General features: G+C 36.8%; 1 protein-coding gene and 1 long non-coding RNA gene across 2 annotated transcripts in view; one reads left to right on the forward strand and one right to left on the reverse strand.

Annotated features, from left to right (window-relative positions):
• Positions 1-17,716, reverse strand: part of LOC107598348 (proton-coupled amino acid transporter 1-like) — a 37,456-nt gene extending 19,740 nt beyond the window's left edge. The window contains exons 1-6 of the mRNA XM_016289657.1: positions 17,591-17,716; positions 15,450-15,561; positions 15,276-15,366; positions 13,066-13,154; positions 12,494-12,583; positions 10,623-10,795 (exon numbers count right to left, since the gene is read on the reverse strand). Coding sequence (XP_016145143.1) covers positions 10,623-10,795; positions 12,494-12,583; positions 13,066-13,154; positions 15,276-15,366; positions 15,450-15,561; positions 17,591-17,618 — 583 coding nt within the window. The 5' untranslated portion in view covers positions 17,619-17,716. The remainder of the gene's footprint in view (positions 1-10,622; positions 10,796-12,493; positions 12,584-13,065; positions 13,155-15,275; positions 15,367-15,449; positions 15,562-17,590) is intronic.
• A 1,488-nt stretch (positions 17,717-19,204) lies between these two features.
• The window catches only part of LOC107598367 (uncharacterized), a 5,680-nt gene continuing 4,018 nt past the window's right edge, over positions 19,205-20,866 (forward strand). Inside the window, exons 1-2 of the long non-coding RNA XR_001610554.1 lie at positions 19,205-19,351; positions 19,529-19,601. This is a non-coding gene — a long non-coding RNA (uncharacterized lncRNA). The remainder of the gene's footprint in view (positions 19,352-19,528; positions 19,602-20,866) is intronic.

The following is a 20,866-nucleotide window of genomic DNA, read 5'->3' on the forward strand; positions in this document are numbered from 1 at the left end:
ACATTTCTCCAAATCTGTTCTGATGAAGAAACAAACTCATCTAGACTACATCTTGGATTTCCTGAGGGTGAGTACATTCACATTTTGTGGTGAACTATCCCTTTAAGTCTACTGTATGTTTCACACGAGTTGCTGCTCATGAAGAGCATTTCATTTCATTTATAAGGTTGTTTCAGCGAGGATGTTGCCAGCAGCACAGCACACCTGTAGCTCAATAGTTTTTGTAACAGTGTTGTGTACCCTTCATAACAGCTTTGTTGCATGATCTGACGTCTACACACTGCGCTCTTTTCTTCAACCTCAATAAAGGAAAAACATTAATAAGGCTGACAACAGAAGAACAGGACTACAACAACTTTCATAAGACCTCATTAATCTGAAAGCAAACAACATGAAAAACACTTTACATAACCAGGTCAGTGATCATGAGCCAAAGGACAAGGTAAACTAGGGATTTTAAAATCCTTTCAGGCCAAACGCTACATTAATCTAATGTTCTCAATATATTCTTGTTGCCTTAAATATAGCAGGAGCTCACTTCTTAGTGACTTTGAGAGGACAGATGATAGCCTTATCTTTATGATACACATGTCTGTTTTTGTAGAGTGACTGATGTTTTTAAAAGGTTTCGTGATTTCAAGAACCACCACTTAACTGCTGCATGTTTTATAACAGCAGTCGGATCAAATATCCTTCAGTTGAGACACTGGCGAACACGGATGAAGCACATCATGGCCATGGTCTCTTCTCAATCTGATAGCTTTAAACTGGATTGACTTAGTTGCGACGTGACGAACATGCGCTACTTTTTTGTCCATCTCCTGCTGTGCATTTCCACGGCCTTTGGGGTTCATCTAAATACTGTATACAGCTGGGGTGATGGAGGAGCGTGGAGGGATGCACAGATCTATTTGCTCATTCATCTGGAGAGATACAAGTACACAGTCCCTGCTGACACACCAATTACAGCTCAGCCTCAACATCAAAAGACCTTGAGAAGCTCTCATTAGTTTCTGAAGTGAACAAGTTGATCGACAGTTTCAATCTTTCAGAAAGAGGCTATGTGAGGAGAGGGAAGTATTAGTTTCTTAGTTTTCTTTGGTCTGTTTCGCTGGGCACTACAGGACAAATGAGCCGAAAGTTAATGCAATGTCACGCCTGGGGCCATTTGTGTTATGAAGTACATAATTATCTCTGTAACTCTACAAAAATGAATATGCTTGTGTTGTAGTTTAAAGAAGTGTTTCTATAAAAAAGTCATTAATATGTTCTAGTCAAACTCTGCACTAAAACTTAGCCAATTATAACTTGATTATTTACAAAATGGCAAGAAATTTAAAAGGATGCCAAACAGGAGGTACACTACCATTAAGAAGTTCAGAGTAAGTTTTTTTTTTATTTTTTAGAATTTTAATTTTTTTTGCAAGAATGCATTAAATTGTTCAAAGTAACAGTGAAAACATTTAAAATGTTACAAAGATTTTTTATTTCAAATAAATGCTGGTCTTTTGAACTTTATATTTTTAAAAAAGAATCCTGAAAAAAAGGAAAGCACAATGAAGTTTTGTGAACAGAACAGACGTGAACAGAAATGTTTCTTGAGCAGCAAATCAGCACATATATTCAAATATAAAACAACTACTTAAAAATTGTAATTATATTTCATAACATTACTAATTTTTCTGTATTTTGTCAAATAAATGCAGCCTTGCTAAGAATAAGAGACTACTTCCAAAAACATTTAAAAATCTTATTTTTTAACCAAGTTTTGATATTATATTATTATACAGACATATGCTATTTTATTAAACAGGATGGAATGTTTGAGTGAAAGAAACCAACTGATAGCAGAAAACATCACAGAATTCATAAGATCAACTGCTAAAAATGACTTCTGTTAGTTGCAGGGATATTAGAATAGACTAAGGAGCTATTTCACACCAAAGACAATAAATATAAAGTTTTAATTGTACCAATTCTATGAGAACAGGGAGTCTATGGTAACAATGTCACACAGGAACAATAATGTTGCAAATCACTTTCAGGAAAAAAAACGCTGACAACCAATCAGAAACCATCTGATTTAAAAAATGCTAATACAAACTGCAAAAGTAGCACTACAAAGTAATGAAATAATTCGAAATTCATCCCGACATTAATGTAATTGAAATTACAAATATTAAAACTATTAAAAATTGTTCCTCAGCTTATAAGTTTCCTTATTATGAGTGCTTCAGCAATATATAGCCTTGGTATTGTGTCATTTCCATGTCAAAACACCATGCTAGAAAGCAAGATGTTTGCACCTCAAATATATATTTCAATACAACTACACAAGCCCGAAGAGGTTAATTAGCTATTAAAGAGACTCGATCGTGACATGTCAATTAGCCTTCGAAAAGAATCCATCAGTCCCAGCTGAAATACAGCCTGAACCAAACTATTCCGTGGTAAGAGGGACAAACGGACAATATAATGGCGCTTTTCCACTGCATGGTACGGCACGGTGTGGCTCGGTACGTTTTTTCACTGGGTACAGTACCTGGTACTTTTTTTAGTACCACCTCGGTTGGGGTTCCAAGCGAACCGTTTCAGCTATTTGGACTCTCGTTCTGACAGCACCCGTTCACTGCAGAGGATCCATTAGTGAGCAAGTGATCTAATGAGTATCTGAGGTTAATTTTCAACAACTTTTCTTTTAAAACATGACAAATAATATAGCCCTTGTGACAACTTCCCATTGGAACAACTAACCCACTCTCACCTACATATTTGGATTTTGTATGTTGATGTGTTTCTGGCAAGTATATATGCGTATGTTCTGTAACTGATCCCTGCTTTTGAAGTGATGTTATTCTTTTGCGCAAACGGCACTCTATAAACTATTTCTATATGCCAACTATATGTCAGTCAGCAGTGAAGCCCTTTAAGCATCAAGGATCTGTCCTCTTGCCAAACGCAGTGCTCTTGTCTTCTGACGTTATTCTCTGCGACACATGCTTACTGCATCCACACAATCAGCACAGCCCAGCCACTGCTGGCCTTTGATGGATTCTGCATACACTTGTGATCATACGAGGAGGAAGAAGAGCCTCAGCTCTGCACACTACAGTAGATGAGGCCCTCTAGCTTCTCTCTGGAGATCTTCGAATAAGATGTCATATGCTGCACACTCTTGGTCTCTCTTCATCTCCAAGACAAAGGCACTGTCAACCACATCCTGTCTGTCCTCAATGAGGCAACGCGGAGAGTCTGCAGTGTTTGATTTTGGATTCAGAATTAAAAAAGGAAGGAACCGCGTTAACACACTAATGCTACAGAGTGAATACTGATGCAAGTTGCTGTGCAGACAGAAGAATGCTGTACTTTACTCTATGCTTACACTGAGATCGTCCCAATGGACTGAAAACGTCCAGCGAAGCTGCAAACCAGGACAGAAGTTGGAAAACACAAAGACTGAAGTATCGAGGGGTTGTCGTTATGAGAAAGTTCAATATATGGCAGATATAACACAGTGTAATTTCAATGATCCAAACATCCTTAAAACAAGGCTTTTGCATATTGGTACTTGCGACAGTGTATATATCATATCCTGAATTAAGTTGATTATTTTCCCCCAATTTATTGATTTTTGCTCTTGTTTTAGGCATAAACCTCACAAAATTTTGTTGCATTTATGGCTCAATGACCCACTAAAAAATAGCATTCATAATACTACTACTACTACTACTACTACTATTAATAATAATAAAATAATAATTTTAAAAGAGCAAAAACCACATTAAAATTAAAATATAAAAAATACATCCTTGTTGTATTTGTGTTTCATTTTGAAAATATTGAATTTAATACTCTAAAATGTCCTGTGTTTTAACCAGCAAGTAAAAAAATTATAATACTGAACTGCTTTAATTTACACTACCATTTAAAAGTTGGGCTTTTATTGAATCAATACATTAAAAACAGTAATATTGTGGAATATTATTACAATTTAAAATGACTATTTTCTATTTTAATATATTTTAAAAATGTAATTTATTTCTGTGATCAAGGCTGAATTTTTCAGTATCATTGGATCATTGATCCTTCAGAAATCATTATAATATGCTGATTTGTTGCTCAAGAAACATTTCTTTTTAATACCAATGTTGCAAACATTTTTCTGGAATCTCAGAAAAAAAAACATCTTACAGACACCGAACTTTTGAATGGTATAAAGAATTCGTTTTTAAAAGTTTTAACAAAATAACATTGACAATTATGCTATAAAAATACAAATTTTATGCAGTTTTGCTTCTCAAGTGCTTTAAGTTTTTTTTTTTTGCAGTGATAATCAGACAAGAGGTACACATTATGCCAGCTGTGACAGGAAGGACTGTCAACTTAACTGTATTAAGCACAAATGTATTTGTTGGCTCCACAGCTTTGACCCGAAGTCAGTGACATTCAAATGGAGGGCGGGATGAATGGCTAAAAATGTCTGGTAGCTGAAGACCGTCTGAACTAAATGCTTAGTGGAGCGTCCAGCACTCTGTCAAAGTATCATTCTGAGGAAATGACAACAGATTGCGGTCGGCACAAGCTTTGATTAGGTACTCCTGGACATGCCCATTTGTAACTGCCCGACGCAGCGCGTTATGAACTGTGAAGGTGCTTTAACTGCATCTTCACCTCAGAGACTCGCATCCCGTGTGATTAATATTCAGAAAGCTGACCCACAATCACAGGCCTTACACCCTGTAATTGATCTGCTAAATCACAACTCTGATTTTAACACGGAGAAACAATTTTTGGCTGTGAGTTTATTCAGTCTTTGGGTTGTTCGATTTAATGCATATTTGGAAACAAAAAATGAGATATTACTTGAGACTGGATTGGAATAAAAAAAAAAAAATTCTTTTTTTTTTTTAAATAACGTATTAACATATAACATCAGCTGGGCGCTATTGAACATTCCTTCTTCACAACTTGTCTTCCAGGGAAATGGGTGCAAAAGAAAGATTGAACTACACTTTTTGTTACAATTTGACCTTTTCAAGCCAAAGTCTCATTGTTAAGGCACCTTGCCTTGGATTGTTATGCACTCTCAGTTATGTGCTTTAAGCAATGAATAACAACAAAGGTTTTTATTCTTGCCATTTCATTTGAGAAAAATGTGAACAGCTTGACTCACTGTGAACTGTCAGCATCTTCTTTTCTATTTGTTATCTCTTTTATTAAAAGTGTAGCGCATAGAGTGATAGGTTTCTATAAAAGAGAAAAATCATAAAGGGATTGTTCACCTAAAAATGAAAATTGTCTCACTATTTACTCACCTTCAAGTTGTTTCAAACCTGTATTTATTCTGTTGAACACAAAAGATGATATTTTGAAGAATGTTGGCAAACAAACAGTTGACGGTAGCCATTGACTTCTATAGTGCTTTTTTCTATACTATAGGAGTCAATGGCTACCGTCAACTGTTTGGTTACCAATATTCTTCAAAATATCTCCTTTTGTGTTCAACAGAACAAAGAAACTCATACAGGCTGAACAACTTGAGGGTTGAGAGTCACCTGAAGTCAGTTTTCTTTATTCTGCTAAATAATATCTAATATGATCACATATGTGTTCATACTGGGTCATGCATGAAAAACCATTCAGGTGAGGAGATAAACTGCATTACTCTTCACATCACATCTACTGCGTCACATGACATTTTCATTCACTTCTATTCTCAAAAAGCCAAACAAAAACATCAAGCACAATGCCTTGGGCGATTTGAACAAGAAAGTCAAATCTCTTCCGGCCCATGTCACCTGTGACATTATCACACGAAAGTTTGCAAAAAAACAATGTTTACAATGCTCAATTTAACTAATAACCAAATATAATCTCACAGCTGCACATCCGACTCCATACCAACACCACAATGCTGACAATTTTCCCTCCACGCTTGAAAGCCATTAACATGACCGCTGAAATGGTCCCTGCTAATACTGCTTTAATGTTTCCGCTTTAAACCAGTTCAAAGCAACTAGGTCGACATGAGCAACAACACAGAAACACTAGGAGCATATTGATTTCTCCAATTCTTCATACAGTCCTTTTTACTCCATTAATAAATAGTTTTACATTCAGGTGAGGAGATAAACATGCATTACTCTTCACATCACATCTACTGCGTCACATGACATTTTCATTCACTTCTATTCTCAAAAAGCCAAACAAAAACATCAAGCACAATGCCTTGGGCGATTTGAAAAAGAAAGTCAAATCTCTTCCGGCCCATGTCACCTGTGACATTATCACACGAAAGTTTGCAAAAAAACAATGTTTACAATGCTCAATTTAACTAATAACCAAATATAATCTCACAGCTGCACATCCGACTCCATACCAACACCACAATGCTGACAATTTTCCCTCCACGCTTGAAAGCCATTAACATGACCGCTGAAATGGTCCCTGCTAATACTGCTTTAATGTTTCCGCTTTAAACCAGTTCAAAGCAACTAGGTCGACATGAGCAACAACACAGAAACACTAGGAGCATATTGATTTCTCCAATTCTTCATACAGTCCTTTTTACTCCATTAATAAATAGTTTTTCCATGCATTTCCATGACAAAATAAAAAATGTGACATGACATGTGGCCAAGTATGGTGACCAATACTCGGAATTAGTGCTCTGCATTTATCCCATCCAAAGTGCACACACACACAGCAGTGAACACACACACCGGGAACACGCACCCAGAGCAGTGGTCAGCCATTTTTTGCTGCGGCGCCCGGGGAGCAGTTGCGGGTTCGGTGCCTTGCTCAAGGACACCTCAGTCGTGGTATTGAAGGTGGAAGAGAGCGCTGTACATTCACTCCCCCCACCCACAATCCCTGCCGGTACAAGACTCAAACCCGCAACCTTTGGGTTACGAGTCCGACTTTCTAACCATTAGGCCACGACTTCCCCCAAAAAGGTAACAGACTTCAGAATTTTTTTCTCGCAGTTACAAGTCTATATCTCTATAACTTTTCTTCATCTCACAATTGCAAAATGGAAACTCTATCTTTATGTATTTATATCTTACAATTCCAACTTTTTGTTGTAAATCTGACATTTTTTCCCCAGAAGTGCAACAAAAACTCATAATTGTGAGATATTAATATGCAAGGATAGAGCTTACATCTCAAAATTCTTAAAAAAAAAACAATTCAATTGTGAGAATTGTGAGATATAAACTCAGAATTGTGAGTAAAAATGACCTGTTTTATATTTATATTCCATGTAATTCAGCTTAGCCATGACGGGAATAATAGTTGTTTTAAATTGCAGTAATATGTCACAGTAATACTGTTTTTACTATATTTTTTATTAAATAAATGCAGTCTTGGTTAGTATAGGAATTATATAAATATAATCTACCATCTAAATGATTTGTGCATGTTTTCATATTTTTAAAACTATAATACTGAATGTTCTTCACAAAGGTTTCACTCCAAAAAAAAAAAAAGTGGTGTAAGATATGTTGGGTAAACGATAAATTATGAAAATGAAACCTAGCAGTAAGGTGCATTAATATATGAGATAATGTCATACGATGTTGTAAGTACGACTTGCCGAAAATAAAATCTATAGATAAAATACTTAAAGCATATCTCAATGCTAGTTTAAACATTTAACCTAGATAAATGTGAGCTCTTAGGAGCATATCCAATCGTTTGTGCGGAGAGTGGAAGCTGAAGCGCGCTTCAGGACATAGGTGGAAACAAATTAAATGCGCTGCCATTTTTGCTCATACCGGTAAGAATAATACATTGTTCGGAACTGTAAAGGGTCTATTTGTGTGCACTCACAATATCAACAAAACGTTGTGCTTTTGTCTAATAAAGAAAACAAATAGCATGCACTTGCCGTCTCGGTGTTGAACAGGAGCGCTTCACAAAAATTAACCAATAACGAATATTTTCCTTACAGATGATGAATACATCTATAGAAAGCTTTAAATGACCACAAAACGAAATGAGGTCAAATCCAAAAAAACATTATGCAATCCGTAAAGAAGCATTTCTTTTCGCGTCCATGATGAGATGGCAAGTCAGGATCATCAATTTCATCTTTGCGACACTGACTCAGAAAACACTAGTTAATTAATAAATAATTCAAAAATCTTCTTATTAGTTTCCCCCAACATATTCATGGTAACTTTTGCGGCAAGTTTTAGCCTATTTAGTGTGCTCACGTCATGTTGCTGTGCGCCATGGTCACAAAAAAAATCATAATTTGCATGCATTTTTAAGCATTGTGGTTTAAAAACAAGTGATTTAAGCCATTGAAACGCAAACAACAGCACTACATGCGCGAGGTGTATGTTTCTGAGTGCAATTTCTGCAATTGGGTCGGATCGAGGTCGGGTCATATTCGCACCTTAAACGAACCGTACCAGAGTTTGTTTGGAAACGGACCGAGACCACCTCTTCAGCTAGGTCTCGGTACGGTTGTTTGGTCCGCACCCGAGTGCGATTGCTGTATTCACACCTGCCAAAAAGGTCCGCACCAAGAGGGGAACTTGAGTTTGATTCAATCGAACCAAAGAAGACAGGTGTGAATACACCCTAAGATTAATAGGCTGCTCATATAAGTGAAAGCTGTGTTAACAAGATGAAGGAGTGCTCAAGACTGCCTCCTAGTGAAGAAACACTATCAGCTGCTGCTCATGTGAGATCACACCTCACATGTCAAACAGGAATGAACAACCTCAGGTTTGAAAGGAAATAAATATTTCTAAAAAGGCCTAGGCCACATGTTTAAAGGCCTAGGATGTGGCTGTTGTCATGTAAGTAGAGTGATCTGGTAGAGTGCGTGAGCCATTCACAACCATTTTTAAAAAAGAAGACATGATTTCCTTCATTTACAGATAAAGAGGCACATGTTCGTGTTCACTACCCAACCACTCTATGCGACCCACCTACTTCATACAACCAAAACACAAACCTCATTTTCAACACCCATCTAAATATCCATCGCGCGGCTGAGTCACACGCGGAAAACATTCGCTGTTGTGTTCAAGGTCCGGCTTGTTTCAGAAAAAGTGACAAAAGGTAAAAATAGACTTCTAACAATGACAAATGCTCTGTGAAGTGGCTGAACAACCTTGAGCATGAACACGCACACAAGCAAATGAGCCGTTGAAAACGCTCCTGACTTTTGACGCAAGCGGCTCAACGGCTGATGGTTTTAACTGAAAGACTGCTGGAGTTGTTTTAACGGGTTAGTTCACCCAAAATTATCCCATGTTTTACTCGCCATCAAGGCATACTGGGTGTATATGACTTACTTCTTTCAGACGAATCCAATCAGAGTTGTATTAATAATGATCCTTGCTCTTCCAAGCTTTAGAATGGGGGTAGACGGGTGTTTTTTTTTTCAACAGTCCAAAAGTAGTCAAATAAAGCGCATCCATCTATAATAAAACGTGCCTCACAAGGCTCCGGGGGGTGAATAAAGGCCTCCCGTATCGAATCGATGCGTTTTTGTAAGAAAAATATCCATATTTGAAATGTTATAAACACTTTTCGCTCACTTCCGCTCTCTGTCAAACACGCAAGCCATTCCAGCGGATGATGTAGGACGTATGCGTCACACACGCGCTTGTGAAATATGCTAGTCTCGCAAGTTTGTTAACAGGAGCAAAGGAAGCAAAGTTTCCTTACTTTACCAAAGGAAAACCAGTCTCCTCTTGGCTTACATCGAAATCCTCTGACATTTTTATTTACAAATCCTCGTTTTGTGCTTCTAAATCGTGACTGGCTTTCTTTTTTTTTCTCTCTCCGCGTTCATCACGAATCACTGGCTACATTTACATGCAACCAAATAATCCATTTGTAATCGGATTAACGGCTCAATCGGACTGAAAAACCTTCATGTAAACACCTTAATCGATCCGATTGAGCTCGATCGGAATGAAATTTCGATCGGATTGAAGGGGGTGGTTTATTCCTTTTCTAATACGATTGAGACTGCATGTAAACACTTGATCGGATTGAACCCCGAAACTGAAAGGACTGCGCATGTGCAATGATGCAGAAATAGCATAATGACGTATGCCGCGCAGAACGAGTGGTTCTTCCTTTTGAATAAAGTGTTGTATACATGCGTGTCCTGTCATTATAAAACTCTCCTTTCACTTGGCAACTGTGAAGTGGAGCAGGACAACCTCCCACCAGTCCTTGTTTTGGATTCTCATCCACAGGCAACCCGTTTTGGGCGCGGGGAGGGGCATTTTTACTGTGTGATAGCCTAAATATGAGCGGCACGGCACAGCGGTTTATATGTATATTTATCCATAAATGAATAAATATTAATTATGCTGTTAAAAACAAATAAACTGTGTAGGAGAGTGGTTATTATGTGCAAACAGTGAGAAACTCTATATTTGTGCAGTGTGCGCATGTCAAAAAAAATCAATTCCGATTTGAAGCTCACTTGGAAGAGCAAGGATCATTTTTAATATAACACCCATTGGATTCGTCTGAAAGAAGAAAGTCACATACACCTAGGATGCTTTGAGGGTGAGTAAAGCATGGGCTAATTTTTCATTTTTGGGTGAACTAACACTTTAAGGTGTTGTGTTGCAGCGGCTTACATGTGAGGCCTACGAGAGCCACGCGGATGCCGAGATCCACCATCAACGCCCATCTGGGACCACAGCGCGCCACCGCCGGCGGGATTAGGATCTCTGCTGACACGTAGAACTGCAGCGCATAAGTGATGTAGATCCCAAAAGAGTACAGCAGCTTCACGGTCTGATACAACCTACAGAACAGACAGACATTAGACACGTTTTTTTATTTATTTCTGCAGCCACTGATGTCGAACTGATCATAGAATATCAGCTAGTCTTTCTAATCAGGAGTAAATGTAAAATATGAGAAGTGCAATGACAAATGAAAGCATCATACAGGTATCGCTGATATCTTAAATAATCATGAAAGAGCATCGTCTCTGGAGTGACACATCAATCACTAAACTCACTAATAGAAACACAAGACTGACACTTCTGCGATTTTGCATCGAATCCACAGCTTCTCCTCTGCACCTGAGTTTGTCAGCAGGGAACAGAGATGTCAATGGGTGTTTCCAGAGATGTCATGTTTATTTATTTCAAAACGTAATTTATGTAATTCCTGTGATGCAAAGCTGAATTTTTAACATCATTACTCCAGTAAGACAGTAATAATTATTTTTTTCCTTTTTTGGGGTTGTTTTGACTTTTAATAGATCTGGGAAATGATGAACTGAGGAAAAATGCATTGCCATCATGTTCCCAAATAATTTTTGAGATTCTCTTTGTTAATCCATTTTTAATCTCCCTTGGGGAAGATGGGTAATGGGACTCTGACAAGTGTTTCTCAAGTTCGTAGTGCACTGATATTAGACTCATGTCAATCCTAAAATTCAGAATAGATTTTGTGTATTATGTTTTTGTAATGTTTTGTATAATTTCAGTTTCAGGATGCTTTTTCATAATCATCATAAACAAAATATAAATAAATAAAGTGGGACTAGAACACAAAAAACATTAAAGGGGACCTATTATGCAAAAATCACTTTTATAAGGTGTTTGAACACAGTTGTGTGGCCGCGTCAATGTTGAAAGCAACTGTGCTGCTTCATATTTCTGTGCAAACCATACTTTTTTTCAGGATTTACTGATGAATGGAGAGTTGAATAGAATGGCATTTATTTGAAATATTTGTAAAATTATAAGTCTTTACTGTTCCTTTTTAACAAATTTAATGCATCCTTGATATATAAAAGATTTAATTTCTTTTTTTCTTAAAAAAAAAGAAAAAGTTAGACAGTCATTATCTTAAATATTTCTTATTAATTATACACCGTAAACAAAATGGTTATATTCCCTGATAAAATAATTATATAATAGAAATCCCATATTTACAAAGTCTCACATTTTTGGGACACACTGTATAAATCAGATTGTAAACAATTTTCGGAGCACAAATGTTATACAAATTGAAATCATGTCTTTAAATCACAGTATATATTTACAGTGATTGTATGATGTGCAAGATGCATTTAGAGGATACATTTTATGTCCTTTGGCAGCTCTGCAAGCATTTTTGAAACCCTTGACTCTTTACAAAAAAAACAACAAATCAATTTGCAATCTTTAGCCAGCAGTTTCCACCATTTAATTATTGCATACAAACGTCTTAAAAATTGTGGTTTCATTAAATATATAATATCATCAAATGAACTTTTAACGTTTCACAGGGAACGTTTCATACCACAGATTATAATAACATCTATGTACAGTATGTGTGCTATCATGTGCAAGATGTGAAACAGTGAAGTGAGATCAGGTGCTGAACGAGTCATGTGACAAATGGTTAAAGATTATGGTGAGAACAGCACAAACACAAGTCAACTTTAACATAGTGCTGAATTTAAAAACTGCCCTGTAAGCAGTGAAACACAGACGTTCAGTTACTGTACCTTCCCCACAAAGAGTGTCTGCTCAGCCACGACACGTTCTCCATGCCATACTCCACTGCATCTCCGTAAGAAAGAAAGGGCTTGCCCATCCTTAATACAGACAACATTTCATTTAGAAAAATAGAAAGAAATGTGTGTGATTTAACTGTCATGCAGCCAACTGCATGACAGACACACAAGTATTTTCCCTACTTATTACTTCCTACTAAAAATGTACCTGAAAAAACACATAAATGTAATTATTAGACCATACACCCTTAAAAATAAAGGTGCTTCACGATGCCATAGAAGAACCATTTTTGGTTCCACAAAGAACCATTTAGTCAAAGGTTCTTTAAAGAACCTTTGACTAAATGGTTCTTTGTGGAACCAAAAATGGTTCTTCTATGGCATCGCTTGAAGAACCTTTTGAAGCACCTTTATTTTTAAGAGTGTAGATAGATCGATAGATAGATCGATAGATAGACAGACAAAAGAAAACTACACTCAAACCTACAAAGCAGATGTCAGGTATCAAAACACTTGTCAAGAACATGAGGGGCAGTATTTCTAAAAATCATGTTTATTCTTACTTTGCACTTAGATGATGTGCACATTTCACAAGGAGGTTCATGCAATGTACAGCCACGATTCCCAAAGCCAGAAGACTTAAAGGCCCCACCTGCAGAATGAGAAGAGACGGAGAGTAACAAGCTATTGATAAATCATGTTTAATCAACTAGAACATTGGGGCAAAGGTTAATTTCAAATACAGCCCACCAGGAACGGTCTGAGGTTTAGTACCTTAACATGGCACTCAACATGTTAACACAGTTGGTCATGGCTCTTCTACTGATTTCAACTGATCTCATTTAAAATGTCATTTATTCCTGTGAACAAAGCTGAATTTTCAGCATCATTACTCCACAGTCTTCAGTGTCACACGATCCTTCAGAAATCATTCGAATATGTTAATTTGTCTGATTATTTTCAATGTTGAAAACAGCTGTGCTGCTTAATATTTTTTGTGGAAATTGATTTTTAGGATCACTTGATAAACAGGAAGTTTAAAAGAATAGCATTTATTTGAAATGTAACATTTTTACAACATTATGAATGTCGTTACTGACAGGTTATTGCATTTCCAATTTGTGAGGAAGGGTTTTATAAGACAATGAATTGTAACAATGGGGTGCAACTACATCTGTAACTGCACAAAGCAACTGACAAAAAGGTCAAAGCATAATATTCAAGTCTGGCAGTGAAGCAGAAAGCATCCTTCAGGGACGTGTCCACACGTCTGGCATCTTTGATCCGGTGGAAACACTTGTCAGATTGTGTCTTGTTGTTCCTGTGTCCTCAACTGATGCTGAGAGGTTTTAGAGGTCTTCAGAGGCTGAAAACACGGCTCAGCAGTGCAATGACACAAGCACTCTTTAATGGTGCAGCTGTGTCATACACGCAGAGAGAAGTCAAAGAAAGAGGCAAAGAAGACCACAAAAAAACTGTCAGATGCTAGTGATTAAGTCTTTAAACATAACCATAACCTTTAGTTTCAAACTTAGTTTGTGCTATGGACATGAATGAGGCCTCAGATAAAGCAGACTGTTGAGAAAGGGTACACTATTACTCTTCCATTCGATCAAAGCCCTGATTTGATTTGGTGCATAAGATGGAAAGCAAAAAAATCTAAATGAACTTTTGTTCAAAAGTTTGGGGTCAGTAAGATATATTTTTTTAAGAAACATACATTATCCAGCAAGAAGGACACACTGATTTGATCTGAAGTTACAATAAAAACATTTAGAATGTCACAAAATATTTCTATTTCAAATCAATGCTGTTCTTTTGAACTTTATATCCATTAAAGAACCCCAGAAAAAAAGTAGCATGGTTGAGCAGCAAATTAGCATATGAGAATGATTTCTGAAGGATCATGTGACACTGAAGACTGGAGTAATGATGCTGAAAATTCAGCTTTGAAGGATAGTTAAATATATGAGTGTCACAGCAAAGGGTCTGAATACTTAGGACCATGTGATGTTTCAGTTTTTCTTTTTTAATAAATCTGCAAAAATGTCAACAATTCTGTGTTTTTCTGTCAATATGGGGTGCTGTGTGTACATTAATGAGGAAGAAAAATTAACTTAAATGATTTTAGCAAATGGCTGCAATATAACAGAGTGAAAAATGTAAGGGGGTCTGAATACTTTCCGTACCCACTGTATATATATATAAAAAAAAAAAGTCATTTTAAATAGTAATAATATTACACAATTTTACTGTTTTTATTGTATTTTTGATCAATAAAACTTGTTTATAAAAACATAGCCCTAAACATTTGAGATGGCAGGAAAAAAATCTTGTGAACAGAAAATGAAATATTACATTAAAGATGTAAAATAAATGTTATTAATTAACTGTCCTTTTTTTGTTTCTTTAAACTCTGCAACAAGCCAACATTTTTATTTGCTCAACAATTTGACTTGCATTGCCTCTTCTTAAACCAAAAGGTGCGCTAGGTGTGGACATTTTTAAAAATAATAAGACTTGCGAGAAACGTGAGAGAAATGAAAATGAAAGGCTGACATGATGTTGACATTAGTAGATCATGTTCAGATAAATACATACAGCTGCCACAACGACACAACAACAAGAGAAAGCTCAGAGAGAAGCGTGCGTGCAACTATACACATTTTACTACGATGATATACGATTTTATAAAAGGCAACCAGAACACAAGGTCAGAACAGTTCAAAATATAATATGAGCATTCATCTCCAAATTAAATTTTCTGTCCTACCACGAGTCCTGCATTCTTGACAGCCAGAGGCAAGCCGAGGAGTCCCGTACCAATATTTCCTTTAAGTAAATGAATTATAGTCTGAGAAAACCTAAACAAAAAAACAAATGAACACAAAATTAAAACAAGTCTAAGAGCATGAAAGTTATAATAGGTGAAGATGACAGTGCTTACGAGGATCCTGTTCTTCCTCCGATTCGTTCATATTCTGTCTGTCGTAGGGAAGCGGGTGAATGGATGGGCTCATCTTCAGCGGGGCTCTCATCTCTCCTAGAAAGGTCTGGGCCTTGAACCAACACACAAATATAGCTTTAAAGGTCACATATTTTTCACCTTTCTGGAGTTTTATTTTAGGTTTTGATGTCCTTAAGAATATATATTTGCGGTATAGGAGCTCTGCTGAGAACAGGTCAATTTTGGCCTGTCTAATTAATATTCATGAGCCTCTCTTCTGATTGGCCTGTTGTTTTCTGAGTGACGCACGGCCAGGCCAACCACAGGTAACTAGGGTCAGCCGAATTCACAGCACTAGCTGGAGGCAGCAAAACAAGGGGGAAACTGGAGGCGGCCCATTCAAACCAGCGCAGGTTCAGCTACATAAGGAGTTTAAAATATCATCTTGGCACGTAAGATGTGATCGTCCATCCTTTGAGTGAGAGTGTAACGTTACAGGTCGGCCGATCTGGTTTAGAGGTTAAAGTGAACCTTTTCGACATGTTTCCGTGTTGTTGTTGCTCAGCAATGGCATGGACGCGATGTTGTCTGGGGGTTTGGCAAAAGGAGAGTGGGACGGTGGGCAGTGCTCGGGGTGGTGACTCTGTAGTTCTGACGTCAACTTTTTACGGAAGTCACAGCGGTTCATGAAATCACAGCTACTTTATGCAGGCTGTGTGCGGATTTTACCGTGGACTGACTGTTTTGAAATTTATATGGTAGTTACATAGCACCTAGACCTCAGTTATAATGAAAAAAGCCAGGAAATTTCAGTTTTGACAATATGGGACTCACAGCTACTTTATGCAGGCTGTGTGCTGATTTTACTGTGGACTGACTGTTTTGAAATTTATATGGTAGTTACATAGCACCTAGACCTCAGTTATAATGAAAAAAGCCAGGAAATTTCAGTTTTGACAATATGGGACCTTTAACATAGGGCTGCACGATTATGACAAAAATCATAATTGTCGATTAATCCCTTGAAATTGCAATTGCGATTATTAATTATGATTATCACAATTTACATTGAATGATGTTTATACCATTGTTTGATGCAACTGCATGCCGTATTTTTATATGAAAATAAACAAGCTGGAAACACTCTAATTGAAAAACCTTTAGTGCTTTTCTATAGCATCAAGCCTCAAATGTCAAATATACATCGGATTGGTTTCTTCTTTAAGTTATAAAAAAGTAAAAATATGAATGGTATTATAATGTTATACTAAAACAATAGAAAAACCCTTAAGATAACATGTAGAAAGAAAAAAACATCTTAAGCGTGCAGAATAACATAAGTGGACTTTGAACGATTAATTGCCGCTTTGAACGATTACGTAAATGTGACATCCATAATTGTAATTGCGATTAGAAATTCGATTAATAGTGCAGCCCTACTTTAACATGATCTTAAACACTGAACAAAAAAAACACATATGCTACCCCTCAAACGTTTGGGGTGTGTAAGATTTCTTAATGTTAACAAAAGAAGTCTCTTACGGTCATCAAAGCTGCATTTATTTGATCACAAATACACTAAAAACAGTGAAATATTATTACAATTTCAAATAGCTGATTTCTATTGGAATATATTTTAAAATGTAATTTATTCCTATGATGGTAAAGTCTTCAGTGCAGGGTTATTAGAGGTAAGGAAGGAAGGAAGGAAATTCAAATAATAATAAATAAAAAAATAGTATGCCAATGATACTAAAACAAGAACCCAGCTTCAGTGTCACATGATCCTGCAGAAATCATTCTAATATACTATTTGCAGCTCAAGAAATATTTATTATTATCAGTTCTGAAAATAGTTGCACAGTTTAATAAATTCTGGACACTTTGATGAATTGAAAGTTCAAAAGAACAGCATTTATTTGAAACAGAAAAGTTTTGCAACATTATAAATATCATTATAGTTATATAATTATAACCTATATTATAAATATCTTTACTATCACTTTTGATCAATTTAATGTGTCCTTTGCTGAATAAAAGTTCAGTTTGTTTTTTTTAAGCTTAGTCACAAAAAAAGTAAAATAAAATAAATAAATAAAGATCACAATCAGTGTCACATAATGCAAAGGAAATTGGTTTACCATCCTGATAGTTGATATCAGAGGCCATGCTTGCTTTGGTGGGGTGTAATCTGCCACTGATAGCTTCACTGATCAAAAGCTTCCCTGCGGAGACCGCTGCATCTACAGGCTCTGTGATCACAGACAAATGAACATATATATATATATATATAGTTATATTTAATTGTATTTTATTTCAATTTATTATTTCATTTTATGCCGCAGTGGGCGCTTCAAAATAAGGGAGCGTCTAAAAATGTAGTATTATGTGTGTACTGTTTAAAACGCTTGTCCATTTCTCCAGAAATAACTCATTGACTCGTAAAACAAACATGACAACTAGTATAGCACAGTCTCTCACAGTATTTGCACTTTGAGCGGATATATGTATGCATACTTAAGGCTGATTTATACTTTTGCGTCGGACCTACGCTGTAGGCTATGCGTCAGTTTTCATTTATACTCCTGCGTCGTTGTCCGCGTCGATGTGCAGTACTCATGCAAACCGCTAGTCTGCAGTGTCCACGGGCATGTTGCTGGTGTAACCCGCAGTACCACGGCAAAAGCCGAAGAAGAAACAGGCTCGTCGGAGAAGCATTATAGCCGTGACGCCGGCAAATAAATATCAAATCATTAAATCATTATTTAAAACTACAAAAAGGAGACAACAACGGAACAGGAGATGATGGCATTCTTTCAATCTGCACAATGACTTGTACTACGGCAGATCAACATTGTTTGTTGCGGACAACTACTGATGTATAATGCTGTGTAGTATAATAAATGATAAGACCGAGCGGCAACCTCCCGCTCTCTCTCGTGAAGCCAACACGGAAGTGACTTAAACTGTAATTCATCGACTGGCCGCTAGAGGCTGGCTGCAAAACGGAGTCAGTCCCATAGACTCCCCATGTTAAAATGCCCAACTTTACAGCAGAAAAAAACATGTTTACAGCCTGGTTCAAAAAATGATTTTGGTCTATATAGCTAATTTTGCCCTTCATGACAACTGTTAGCGGGGTGAATTTTTTTATAACTCATCCGTTTAAATTATATTAAGCCTTAAAGTTCTGCATAATTAAGGGCGTGGCCACTTGAGTGACAGGTGGATTGTCGCTGCTGTCGAGCTAGGTGGGCGTGGTCTCAGCAACCAGCTCCCGCCTCTTTGCCCATTTTCGATTATCCGAGAGTGACGCGCTGCCAAGATGGCGACGGCTGGCTCCGCCTACTTTAGGCGTATGGGTGTGCGTCTATGCGTAAGCTACGACGTAAGTCCGACGCAGAAGTATCCACCTTTTTCTTCAACGCGGAAGTAAGCCTATGGCTGAGACTTCCGGTTCATTAGCCGCTACAGGTAAATAACGAGGAGAATAACAACGTGCAGTAAACGGTAAAACTGTTTGCACTACAAACCAGTGTGTTCATAATTAAGATAATACATTAAAATAATATGATAAGACACACCAACTTTCAATACCAAGCAGCAAAACCAACTGTTTTGCTCAGCTAAAAATAGCTAGACGCAGATGAGACCGGAAGCCAGACCGGAAGTCAGACCCATATAATTTACAAATGGCCGCGCCCATTTTTACGACAAGAAAAAGGTGGATAAATCAGCCTTCAGTGGTTCAAACGTACGCTTTGTAAGAAAATAGTAGTAATTTAGTGATGATCCCTAAACTAAACAGTGCGTCGTTTGCCTCTGACTGTACAGCAACAGTCCAGCAGCAAAAGCGAGTCTTTAGACTTGAGCTTGCAGCGACAATCTGATCGATCATGACGGTAATTTCACATTTAATTTAAAATTTAACTCGGAAAGATCTGTTTATTTGTTGCTTCCTGATTTGTGGACATTCAAAATCACTTTTTATCTGGCATAACTCCTCTTAGCTTTGTAGCTAGCTGGAGATTGATTCTCTTATAGAGCTGAATCAAAGATGTTTTCTTTTCTCCTGACAGACTCACCAGTTTTTTGTGGACATGACATGTGAGGGATGCTCTGGGGCTGTCACTCGAGTGCTTAAAAAGCTGGGTATGCTTTTGAATATTTCCGATTTCAAGCAGTCTTCTGCTGTAAGACCACTGGACTGTTTATTTATCGGCCTACACTATTTCAAACATTAAAGTGAAACTACTTTGGCTGAATATATCAAAATACAGCTTCATTTCTTTCTTGTTTTAGTAGCTGCTTTGTCATGTGGGAACAGTTCATATTAGGGATGTAACGGTATGAAAAGTTCTTATCACGATTATAGTGACCAAGATAATCACGGTTATCAGTATTATCACGGTATTGTTAAAATGTGCTGGAAATGTTCAAAAAGTACTGACACAAATCATTTCACCAAGTTTTAAATTTAAAATCAACAAACAACAAATAAAATGAGTTTTTGTTTGCATAACTAAAACAATAACATTACCAATGATGTCCGGATTTTAAATGACAACATGACTGACAACAGTTTATCTAATAGCATGTTCAAATATCTAATGCAAATGTCAGATATCGAATGTAAATGTCAAATATCTAATGTAATAACACTGTGTTTTATGCTTCAGGGCTCCAGACTCATTCTTCACACTGGTCGCTCTTTTGCGACTAACTTTCTCAGTTGGTCACACCAGCACATGATTTGGTCGCGATATTTTTATTTTTAGGGATTAATCAATGCATGCTGATGAACTTTTATCATAGTTTATAGTTATATGAAATGCGGTAGTCGCGCCAGTGCGACCGCACACAAAATTTAGTCGCACGGGCAGAAAAAATGATGGCAAAATGCGCCCATTTGGTGGCACTCTGGAGCCCTGTGCTGGACAGTATTTATTTATCCTCAGTTGTTCAAATCACGGTAATCGAATACGGTTAGTGATAATTAAAATATGAAACGGTAATACTAACCGTGGGGTATTTTATCACGATTTATCGCCAAACCGGTAATCGTTACATCCCGAGTTCATATGCATATGAACGTGTAGAATAAGTATCCCTTTTTATTTCTCCTCTTTCCTACTAGTTTCACTTCTGTTTCAGGTTTTTATAACCATTTCTTACTATGTCAGTCAGTTGTTGTTATTTCAGCATGTGTGTTTGGCTCAGTGTTATTTTTTTAGGATTACTGATAAACTAATGTAGTTTGATTTGTATTAGTTATCTATTTGAGTTTTAGTTACAGTTGTAGTAATGTTGTCATTTTATTAGTTTTTTATTATGTCTATATAGGTTTTTTTTATTAAGTTTTAGTTATTTCAGTACTTCGACATACAAAATGGAAATGAAATAATATATATATATAT

This window comes from Sinocyclocheilus grahami, unplaced genomic scaffold (assembly GCF_001515645.1).
Source record: "Sinocyclocheilus grahami isolate Dianchi unplaced genomic scaffold, SAMN03320097.WGS_v1.1 scaffold250.1, whole genome shotgun sequence".
NCBI classification, from domain to species: domain Eukaryota; kingdom Metazoa; phylum Chordata; class Actinopteri; order Cypriniformes; family Cyprinidae; genus Sinocyclocheilus; species Sinocyclocheilus grahami.